This window comes from Rhea americana, unplaced genomic scaffold (genome assembly GCF_003343005.1).
Source record: "Rhea americana isolate MKP2758 unplaced genomic scaffold, rheAme1 scaffold_25, whole genome shotgun sequence".
Taxonomy (NCBI): Eukaryota; Metazoa; Chordata; class Aves; order Rheiformes; family Rheidae; genus Rhea; species Rhea americana.
This window is the reverse complement of record NW_028186368.1, coordinates 6,861,715-6,874,266: the sequence shown is the minus strand read 5'-3', so window position 1 is coordinate 6,874,266 and position 12,552 is coordinate 6,861,715. Positions and strand designations below refer to the sequence as shown.

General features: G+C 36.1%; 1 protein-coding gene across 2 annotated transcripts in view; it reads right to left on the bottom strand.

The window, feature by feature from the left end:
- The window catches only part of MMS22L (MMS22 like, DNA repair protein), a 99,369-nt gene that overhangs the window by 25,970 nt on the left and 60,847 nt on the right, over window positions 1-12,552 (bottom strand). For both annotated transcript variants that reach the window (XM_085306949.1, XM_085306950.1), the window contains exons 15-16: window positions 5,481-5,671; window positions 2,867-3,017 (exon numbers count right to left, since the gene is read on the bottom strand). In XM_085306949.1, coding sequence (XP_085163075.1) covers window positions 2,867-3,017; window positions 5,481-5,671 — 342 coding nt within the window. The remainder of the gene's footprint in view (window positions 1-2,866; window positions 3,018-5,480; window positions 5,672-12,552) is intronic.

The window sequence follows — 12,552 nt, the reverse complement described above, 5'->3', positions numbered from 1 at the left end:
CTTGCTATAAGCGTGGCGAGTGGTGCATCTAAATCAGTGAGCTTACACACATGCTAAAAGTTAGGCTGAACAGGCTATAATAATATCGTGCACTACACCACACTGATCTGGAGAGGAACTTTCAGGCAGTATCGCAGCAGAAATGCCTAAGCTTGTGCATATGTTCCCAAGGGCACAGCTTGTCCTTCAGAACCTTTATTATTGATATTAAAGTAGCTGATATGCAGAACACAGCTTCAATCTTAAAGAGACCAGGCTGAGCTTGCAGGGTGTATAACAGCATCAGCTACAAAATAATCTTTTTACTTTTTAACTGAGAATGTTTGATGTGAAAATTATCACAGCATAGTAACCATGAAGTCTTAAGATCCCAGCACTTAGATGCTTTGATAACTTTTACTCTACAACTGCCTAAGGTAAATAAGTATATGAATAGTATTACCAAAAAAAATGTCATCTTTCTGGTATACAATGAAATGACCATGCTTAGAATATAATAATCTGTATGATTCTAACAAAGTCTTATCTTACTAATTGTATTAATTGTCCTTTTACAAGGGAATCTGAGCACCTTACCACTCTCTTGATGAGGAAGGGAAGTACCTCTGCCTAGGCTCAAATGCAGACATTTTTACCTTGATGGGGACTAATGGGGGAAATGTTGCAGGCAATGACAATCCCAGTACGTTAGGAGCAAAAATAAAGCACTCAGATTGAGGCAGGTATGTCCCATGCGCACTACATCCACCAAGGAGAGATTCATCCAAGAAGAGAGGGAGAGAAAGGAGAAGGAGAGAACATGCACACACCTATTATCAAAAGACAAATATTCATCATCACTGAACTACAGAGTCATGCTTTCTCCAGATAGTTTTCTCAAATATGGACCCATGAACCTGGCATTTTCAGTCACTCTGTGGCACAGCCTACAAGAGGTGGGCAAGATCCCCTCATTCCTCTTTAAAGTGATATTTTGAAATGAAGTTTTGAACTCCCACAGACTGCAAACCAACTTAACTTGGGATCTTCCAGTTCTTGTGTGAGTGCTCTAATCACTTGACTAATATACCCAAGGTGCTACTCTCAGTGCTAACTGCATTTTTAAATAGAACTATGGAAGCAGGCTTCATGGGGAATTCAGTACGAGCCACGTGGGCTTGCTCTGCACTTGCAAATTCAATCAGGCTTCCAAACACTTGAGAAGAGGAATCCTTAGGCTGTGGTTTCAAATACAGTAAATGTATTTTTGCCCCAGCCAGGATGGCAATGCATCTGCAGATACATATACAACAATATGTTAGGCACTCAATTAAAGTTACTAGTGAAAACTTAAGTAACTACTTTCAATCACTTCAGTACTTATCAGGGGAATTGGTCTTAAGCACATAAACTACACCAAAATTTCAGTTTAGGCATCAAAGTATTTTTCTTCATCTTACTTGAAGAGCAAAACCTTCAAATCACAAACGGTTATTTATATACTTAGCTTCTACTTCATTCAGCATGAGCTGGGTATCTAAAACTCTGTATGAATTTAACCTATCATATAAGGGGATTGAATGCTCATCTCCAGAATTCCAAACAGCCACCCTAACAATTAATTTCAACCTCTTTTAGCATCTCTCTGCAAGAGGTACATAGACTCATCTTTTTGCTAGTCATACTGATAGTCTTTACCATAGCCTGATTTACAGCTATCTTACTTAGTACAATATGTACCCTCAAAAATGTGCAATATTTTTCACTTTCAAATACAGTCCAAAATATAAACAAAATATAAACACTTCCTCTGCCTTCAAAGCCTCATTCAATAATAAAAAAAAGCCCATCTTAACTAAATAAAGCCTACTTAAGGCAATAAAATTTCTTTATTTAAAAATAAACATTGGTATGTAAAAACATAGGCATGTGATATATGCTGTAATCCTAGTATTTAATTTAAAGCATCCATTTAGTAGGTATCAGAAACTTGAGCTACATGAACATCAGGAACATCAACATGCATTCAAAAATTGGTCTAAGATTGCCAACAATAAAGTTTCAATACATTCATTTCCTTATGATCATTTCCTTTTAAGTTTTTGGATACTACCCAACATAACCTCCTGCAACTGTTCTTTGCTTTAAATAAGTCAAGGTATTTAAATATTAAATATTTATCACATATTATCTCCAGATTTCTATAATAACATTTATCTTGACTTTTATATAAAGATTTAAGTTTTGAATCTCTTAAGCGTAAAATGCGTGAGAGGAATAAAACCAGTATGTTTAACCACAAATTTTAGATTTTACCAAGTTACAATATTAAACTCATTTTTAAAGTGCAGCTAGGCTAAGAGCTTATTGCTTTGTCAAACTAACAACGTTGCCAAAGTGTAACAGTAATAGAAGAGGACAGATGGACACAACTAGGCAAATTAAAAATAGGCTATGAGTCCAGGCATTTCACTTTGGTGTAACACTTCAGAAGAGCACTGCTCTGGAGACATTGTTCAGGTTCCTAGTTTTCAAAATTTATTAACACCACCATTGTTTCCATTTGGAAAAAATAAGTGGTTTGCTATACAAAAGACACAACTTTTGCAAAAAACTTAGCTATCTTCTTGACAAATTTTGATTAGGTTAAACCATTTATATGTAACAAAGAAACAMACACACAGACCAACCAACACAAACAACACTGACTACCCTTGTGAAATGCATAGAGGACACAATTCCAAAAACTCTGGAACTTTCACAGATGAAAAGAACCTGAACCACTTTAGTGAAACATTACTGTTTGAAGCAATCCCTTTTGTAAGTTTGACAAAGAAATGAGAGGGTACTGGAAGAACTTGAAAGAAAAGGAGGGGCATTTTTTCACCTGTTTTGTATTAGGTGACTTAGATATCTTGACACCAGCTGAGGCCACACCATGTCATCCCATCCAAACAACTGCATCATCGATAGAACAGGCTGTGGCTGGAGATCTGACAGAGCTTTGCTGGGCATGTCCAAAGCTAAGAGAGTAAAACCTGTTTTTAAACAGAGAAAAATAGGGCACAGTGTTAATGGTTTTTCACTATATTCCTGTTCCACTAGAAAGCATTGAAACATCTTGATTATGATGAATAAGGTACTGTTCTGGAAGTACCAGAAATCTCAGAGAAAGATGGACAACTCTTCTAAAGGATACTGTTAGCACGCATAGCAAGAGGTAGTCTCTGTCCCAGGGAGTTTGTAAGCCAAGGTGATGCACTAAATGTAAAGTATGAGAGACCAATTCAAACACACATGATTTTAAATATATTCGAGAACTACAGATCATAAATGCTGATGACACAGCTTCACCAGTGATGTAATAAAGAACACATCATAATTTTTTTGTTTATTTAGGCTCTCTTTCTTGACTATATTCACAACTTCTTCTCTTATATGCATAACTGTGCTTTTACAAGTTTTATTTATCTACTCAAGTTATTTTTACACAATTCACTCGGTGAAGAACTGTATTTGGAAATGTATGGAGACAGTAAAAGTTGGTAACATTCTAGTTTTAGGAAAAAAACTTATATATTAGAAGTTATTCTCTAAACATAGCACTAAGGACAAAGTTACTCTTAAAAAATATTCATACAACATCTAGCAACTGGGACAGTATTTGGCACAGTTTTTTTTTTTTTTTTTTTTTTTTAATGATGCATAATCTTTTGCTGTCCTATTAGGTTTATTGTGGAATCTACATCCAACAACAATAGCATAAAAATATAACTTATTCTTTATGTTGCAAATAAAATGCATTTAAACTCAGGAAGAAAATGTAATCTGAAATGCTGAGAGTTATTAGGCTATAGGAAACGAGTGGCATCAAACGAGTCAAGGAAACAGACTTTGAAAGGAAGTGAAATAAAGGGACTTACTAACTCCCACTTTTCCAGATGAAGTTACATATAATAATATTAAGATAGTAATTTATAAARCTGTCTGTATTGAGAGGCTGATTTTGAATTAGCCAAAACAAGCTAGTGTTCAGAGACAATAACAATGAAGGTATTTTAATTAATGTTGTAAGGACAGACTACTTTAAATCCTGAAGGAGTTAACATTACCTTGTGTGCCTCCGAATTAAAAGGAGGTCATAMAGAGTCCCCAGTCTGCCTTAGGTAAGGAAGCAATTTGTGCCAGCCTTCTTCCAGAATATCACATTGTTTCTGCAGCATCACCCATAGCACAGGTCAAGGAGAAAAGGGAACCAGAAACAATAATTTGAGTCCCAGTCTCTTCATCTGGCAGGGGGAGCAGCAGAGCTGTAACAGCTGCTCTCTGGTAGGGGCTGCAACTTTTAAGGCAAGAAGTTCACACACGTGAGAAAGGTTTCTCTTCCTCTGTAGTACTGCCTACCACATCCCTAAAGTGCAGGTCACAACTGCACTCTGCTAGTCCTAAGCAGAGTCTGAAATAGATTGGTTTTCTTGTTTTGCCGTGTTAATACGAAATAAATAGGAAAAGACACAGCACCGCAGGAAATGAATGATAGCTGTAATGTTAACAACCCCTTCCTTTTGATTTGTATTACTGTTTTGCATAAATGCTTCCGCACTACCTTTGCATACTGYCTCCTTAGTTAATGTTACCTACCAACTACTGCAGGCCTACTTCAACTGAATAGTCTTTTAGCATTTCTATTACTATCTCAGTATTTCTGAGCATAYATCTTTATTTAATTCAAATCACAATGGGAAAAAAAGTACTACTTTATATTTCACTTCTCTAAATTTTAGGTAATACAAGACTTTATTGCAACTACAGATTAGTCTGGTCAAACTAAAATACGTAGTAGTATAATAAGATTTCAGCAAAAAATAATACTGAGAAGACTACAAYACTAACTACTGACGTTAAAGATCTGACTTGGTTTTCATTCTGTTCATTGACATGCAGACTCTCTTGCTGGAGATGGAGTAGTATTCTTTGCAACACATACATATGCAATATTGTATTTCAAGATTAAGACCCTTCAGTGCAAAGCAAAATGACAAATTAAAATGAATTTTGAAATAGTTTTATGAGCATGAGTACAGAGGTTCAGCAAATTCCAACAGTCATAAAATCAGCTTCTTAAAAACTATCTTCAGATAAAAATATTTTACAAAAGTAAAAAATTCCACTGAATAATGAAAAAATGGGTCAACACAAAATTATAGCAAACGGTTACAAGAAGATACAAATTCTAGTATCTAGTATATTTTACTATAGTAAAATAAGTTATTGTCATTTATTTCAGATTACATTTGCATTTGTGACTATAATCTGTGAATAGGAAAGAAAAAAATTAGATGTGCATCTTATCAAAATATTTAGCAGAGATCTAACTTTTGCATTTATATACGTTTAAGTTACTATGTAAGTAGAAATATACCAAACTATAAAATCCTTGAAATATTGTGGCCCAGAAAACGTCGAAAAATCCAGCAGTTGCATGGAGGGTCAATGCTAACCTGCAGCTGTGTCAGCAAGCTGTGGGGAAGGCAGCATCTGTGCCATTCTCTGACTCTTCAAATAGGGAAAGAAATTTCTCCAGAGAGCACTGGCGACAGCAAGGTGGTGCTCTTTAGCCACTAATGGAAGCTGTGCATTTGCGCCTGCATTCCCTAGCTGAAGCCCCTGGCTTACACGTTTGTGCACACTCCTAGGGAGAAACAACAAAAAAATGTTTACATTCAATAAATGAAAAACTCAGATCTTTTACAAATGCATTTACAACGACTTTAAACTGTAGAGTCGGAGAACTGAAGGATCATTTTGCGTAATTAAAACCTTTATGCAAAGACATTATGCATACTAGTTATTTGATGGATGAATGATGGCATATTAAGCACCATAAAGTTAATGTTAATTACTAATGTCAACCATTAATTATATGCTTTTTAATATGTCAGATCAAAATGAGAAATAGGCAGTTTAAAATGAACACTTGCCTTTTGCAACTGCCAGCATGACAAGCAGGTTTGCGTACAATCCAAACCCAGATGCTTTTTCAAATTTTTGTCAATAAGGCTTTCAGGATAGGGTTGTGTACAGTAAATAATGGCAAATAATTTTGCTCAATTTTATGCCTTCCTTTTAAAACCTATTTCTAATTTGTAAAATCTCACTTGATACAAGTTTTGATAAGAGAAAAGATTCATGCTACCCTGATGTGCTGCAGGCTATTAGGTTTGACAGCAATGCCCATAGCTTTGTTAGTACAGTAAGGACAAAAGTTACCACTACACATAACTCCCATCTCTTCCTGAGACAATGTGGCATGAATTCAATAACGCACTCAATTTTCTTTGATTCTCCTACTACCATTCCTGTTACTTAATCTAATTTGGAAGTTGTGACTTTCTAGAGGTTTAATAGAGATATGTCTGCAGGGAATCAATGTTCTCAGAGAAATGGGGTCTTGGGGGGGAGCATTAATAAATTTGTCTGGTAGAGCAGCATAGGAGGCATTACTGCAATGGACTGATCAACTAAATAACATGCTTATTAAAAACAATCTGTAGGAACGCACTATCATTCCTGTTCCTATTTATCTTCTGGTCAACTCAATTGAGATTGTGCATTAAAGCACAGGCAGCATTATTACATTTGCTTTATTAAATTCTATAAACAGCACTGTAAAGTCAGAGACGAGATACTTATAAGATAATGGCAAACAGCCAAGGCATCCAGACTTTCCTCAACACTAACATTTGTAGACTATAACATTTTTTTTAAATTGCCATTGTCACAATAGTAAGCATTTCACAAAACTGTCTTTTCTCCTAGATATTTATTCTGTGCTCATCCTAATTTGAAATAAAACAAAACAAAAACAGAAAAAAAAACTCCAGCTCCCTTCTGGGAATGTGGGAGAATTAAAAAGAATTATAAAACTCACAGCACTCATTAGGACATCTGAAATGGAATAATTTTAAATAAAGAGTAGGCTGGCTGCAAGGCCTTCACTTACTAGGGTTGATATTAGAAGCGCATCTCATTATATCAGATTAGTATCCAAAAATTCTGCCTAACACATAATTTAAAACATAAAACATACTGGCTGTCAAAGGTAACGATACCTTATGCCTGCCTGCAGGCATCCATTAGTTTCAATAGGACAGACACAGAGAATTGAGTATCAGCTACTTTTTGAATGGCTATATTTAAGAGACATAGAAGGGTATGTAGTATTAGGAGGAATCAAATATTYCTTTGAGAGACAGCTCTAGTCCAAACATAGCAACAAAAGCTAGGAATTCTTAACYCATCCCCTAACCCAACATTTATTCCCTCTGTGGTTTCACATAAAACCTACAGCCTTTGTTAGCCTCAGTTTCCCAGCCATGATATTTGGATAGTAAGACAGCTTACCCTGTAAGGATGCTGATAAAAGTATCAGTGCTTGGAAACTGAGGATTATATTTAGGATGTCAGTTGGTATTCCCATTTACAAGGCATGTTTTCCAAGTCAACATGAATTGAAAAAACAAGTAACATTCCCAGAGAAATACTACTTGACTTCTTCTGCTAATTTCTCTTATTAAAAAAAAAAAAAAAGGAAAAACAAAAGGGTGAAGAAAAAACAAGGTCAAGAGAGCCAACAATGAAAAGGTAAAAGAAGGGCTAAAGCAGCAAGATAAAAACATATTTTTGCCCACTACAACACAAAGTTTAACCATAAAAACATAGAGCTTTTCTGTTTTATTTTGTTAAAAAGAGAAGCATATAATATAATATACTATCTCATATCATATATCAATACCTGCAGAGAATAAAACTCTGCAGTTTTAGGACCAAATTCTGCCCTATTTACATCCAGACTAAACTGTAAAATTGCACAAAGACCTTTTTCTCTCCTCTAAATTGCCTCTCCCAAAGAAGGATGGCTTGCATCTCCTTTAGCCATCTATGCAAAGTAGAAAGGTGTACAGACTACCAAAGTAAAGTAATATATCTCTGTGTCAGTGGAAGGGCAACATGTACAAATCAGTATTTATGTTTATTCATAGTAACCTACACAAATGCTTGCAATGAGGTAAATGCTTAAAATCAATGGGGCATCAATATTTTCTGCAGCTTATGTGCTAGCCACTTCCACCAATAAGTACATTTGTTTAATTCCATAAATGTGTTGATAAACACAAGTATTTTTATTCAGGCTTCTATATTTTTCTAATATTAGACAAACATATCTTGTCCATTTCTGAAACTACATATACCTGATTTTTCATTGTCTTAAAACTTATGGAACCACCAGTTGCCTCATTACAATGGTAATAACTTGGTGGGTTTTTACTTGTTTTAAATCCTGGATTTTCTATTTCTGTAAAAACAGGTGTTTTTCATTTTGCTATCAGATCAAATAAACCCTGGGTTTATAAAAGATAAGAATGTTTGTGCACCCTGAATGAGGATTTTGCTGGATGTACAAATATAGCAGTAGGATGCAGGATTATTTTCCATGTCCTACACCTGGTAAGGAACCAAAACCATTTCTTTGGATGCAGGTATTGTAATCATAAACCATGCCTTTGCTACCTCAAGTCTGGATTACCAAAACAGAGTGAAACTTTAGGTCAAACCAGAAAGTAAAACACACATAAAATGCGGAAGTCTGCCTATGCAATAGAAACTGAAATCACTACTAGTTCATAATCCATGCTGGGCTGCTCCTAGAAATACAGTGTCTTTTAGTTTGATCTCCAAGGACTTAGCACACTGCAATGGGATAGGATGCCTATCTCCTCTTCCTACCAATGCCACAGGGGGAACTCGCAGAGACACAGGCCACCATTCACAGTGGCTGGCAGACCATAAGTATAGACACTGCTCTCTTCACAGGTAGTGCTCCCAGCACCTGTGCTCCCAGTGCAGACCAGGTGGTACCTGCAGAACCCGAATACACAGAACAGCCAAGATTAAACTCAGGGAAGTCTTTTTAAAAACGCTAAATGACCTTCTGATGTTGAAACAAACAGATGAGAAAAACAATCAACAAAACCAATACCCTTGGTAAAACTAAGGGGATTGGGTAGAGACATATGAGTTATTTCTAAAGTGATAAATGGCTTTGATGCTTAGAATTTTAAGTTATAACATCAGTTCTTTCAAGAAAGAGTCAGCAGTAAATAAAACAAAGCATCATCACACTAGGATTCAAAGATGGATAATAATAGGAGTTTTGTGCCCTCTGCACATCAATGGACCTGAATAACACAGCTCTGACACTTCCCTTCCAAACCTACTCCCTCTTGCTGCCTCACCATAAGACTTTAAATGCAGTTTTTTTGCTTTGATATTTTGGCAGCAAATGCATTTTGTCTTGGTCCTATTTTAAGGTTGCCAAAGTGGCATCAGAGGCAACAGAAGTGGCCAGGGTAGGCTAAGGCTTTATCAGCTTTGTGATAATTATGAAGCTTTCAGCACAAAGGATTGAAAAGATATGGAAGTGATTTCAGCGAAAAAGAAATAAAATTTACATTCCTTTGGCAAAGCCCAGACACTAAGGTGATGTCAACAACTGGGAAACGCGGGCAGCAATAAGAAGTTATCAATCTAATGTCTCCCAAAAATCAAAAATCATTAACACAATGAAAAGCATATTTGTTTCTGCTGAAGAGACTAGCAACAAGATATACAATAAAGATAGCATGAAAATAAAATCAAAATAAAACACCAATGATAGCAGTACTCCATTCCCTAAGGAAAGGTATTTTTGCTTCCCTTTCCTTCACATATGCCAATATAAACAGATTATATAGCACTATTATGCAGCAAAATATTGGTCTTTCCTGTAGAAATCCATGCAGCCACACTTTCTGTGTTTGTATAAATCACACTATAGTGATAAACTCAAAATCTGTGCTATTACTACAGGAACAAAGCTCTGAGGTCTCTGCTAGAAAAAGACAGAGCAGTTCATTCAGCTTCAATGACCAAACAGAATTTTTAAGACGAATTTTAAAATTATTCACTCAGTTTTACTTTCTTCAAAAGTCATAAAACATCATTCTTTAATACCTCTACTCATTTCTTCATTTCCCCTCAATTGTTGCTTTTTACAACAACTAGATTTGTAAGCAAGCTTTCCAAAAAGCCATAAAAGTTCCCAGTAATAAGTTCTACCCAGAAGGAAGTTGGAAGAGATGATCTCCATATGCCTTTGAAAATAATTCAGTATAGGCATTCATCTCATTGACTATTATGTCATTTAGTTACATGATAGTCACAGAAAACGCCAACTATAACATTTATTTCATTGATCCATACGGATACTAACTCCTATATTAACAAATTCACTATTCAACTTCTACTTCGTAATTTTTTTTATAAGCATTTATTATGCCCAAAGCTGGACGCTGAACAGCTAAGGTCTGCGGAAACAGCAGCGTCCCTGGGCACACCCATTACTAGTACCATGGGAACTTAGTGGTTAGAACGGAAGCMCCTGCAAGCTGTCAACACTTAAAGATTTAGGCAGCGTTTCTGTGAAACACGCATGAAGAAAGCTGACTAAATTCTACCTAACTGATCAAATATCTAAGTTCTCTTTCAATCTGACTTTGAGCTCTGCAGGGCATAGATTCTTTTTTATATGTCTTTAAATAGCACCCAATATACTGAGACTAGTGTGACTGCAGTAGCAACCCAGTGGAAGAAATAATTCCACATCAAATCAGAATCTCTCAATTTAAGTTGTTTCTGTATCCACAACATATATACAAAGTGTCTGTGAAGTTTCTTAATATTTGAGCAACAGCCTTTCACTCTCTGATAACTCAAAAACAAAGAGTACAGAATTTTAATGCAACCTCTGGGGAAATAAAAAATAGATTTCAGAGGGATAAGCAACATGAGAAACTTTAGGTCAAAAACAAATTTCTCCATCCTTTAACAGAAACATTTGAAAAAAGTGGGTTTATAATGAAAGTGTCAGTGTTGTCTGAGCCATAATGATAGCATCATCATCACAGTGCTGCACTGCAGACTGCACTGCAAACAGAACTGAAAAAATGATAAAATATTATCAAGCATTAATACGCCTCCATCAGCCCAGTATTTATTACAGCATGTTTCAGTGTTCTTCCTTCAGTTTAATCTGCTTCAATAATCCAAAATAAACTGCATGTTTAGCTGTTTACTGCAAAAAGATGTCTGAATAGTATGTCTGGTTATGTATGTGCATATGTAACTGCTTGGTGTAATGAAGTACAGTAGGAAGGTGAGGGAAGAAAGATGCTGTTCAGAACCGTAACATTCAGGACAATTTTTATTAAATGCTTCTTTAACTCATCCATTTGTGCTGAAGTTTTTTATAGCTCAGATTATATAGCACATAATCACACATGCCACAATGTTACAACATGTCTTCAGCAGGCACAACAATGTGAAACATAGGCAGTGACATGTCTCAAATGTTGGGTGAGATCCAAAGAGAGGAAAGGAAGAAAAAAAGGATGTAGTGGTTAAAAAAAACAGGGCACAAACAGATCTCAGATTCCCAAGTCAGAATTCCCAAACTGCTCTCCTTGTGGTCATATTATCCTGTTTTGACCAGGATGTTCCTTAGGTGCCTGCAATTCATCTGCATGTCCACAAATGCCTTGAGCTAACTATTTCTATCTACTGGGGCCCAGAAATCTCGTCATTACTAACCCACACCAACAAAAGCAAGCTGCACAGAGTGCAGCAATAGTTACTGTCATTTTAGAACTTGAATATACATTTTCATATAACATCAGTTACTCAAAGATGCAGGGCACAGGGCATGTGGGTCCAGTTTTGGCAGTCTGGTTTTGGGATCAGACTCTGCTCCTTGGATTGTGAGTTCTACGTTAAATAAGTCACTAGGGATAAAAACCCCAAAATCCTAGAACAAGGACTGGAAACCATGATACCCTCCCCTCTTAATATTATGTCAAGACTCTCCAGTGGTTTCAAGCAGACAGAACTGTGCTCTTCATAACACAGATTCAGACACCTCAGGTCCCACCAGAAACAGATCAGATTCATTCCTGCATTTTGCCTTTTCTTTAGGCTAGAAGCAGACAAATTCCCACCAGTGTGCAAGATTTCTGGTGGGTCTCTCTTCTGAAATACCTACTTCTCTTCATATGCTCAAAGGGAGTAAAATTGCTTTACTCTAGGTTTTGACTTCCACTCTGTAGGCCATATACCTAAAATGTAGGCATTGAAGCAACTAACTGTAGGCACCTAATTTCTTTATTAGAGCTATATTTTGTCTTCTGAAGGGAAGCTATCAAAATATGCAAATTGATTTGATTTAAAAGACAAGCATGCTGTACATGTCGAACGGTTGCTGCTCAGCTGGATCTATGCAATCAGACTACAGCAACTTTGAAGACTCCTATGCTACTTGAGAGTAAGAGTCTTCGAAATTCTAATATCCTACCAGATCATCTGCATGGAGCTGGCAGGCAGGCAGACAGCATAGCACTTGCGAGTTAAAAAAAAAAAAAAGTTAAAATAAAAGTTAAAAAAACCCACTGTGATTGACACCCTTCACACCCAATTTAAAGG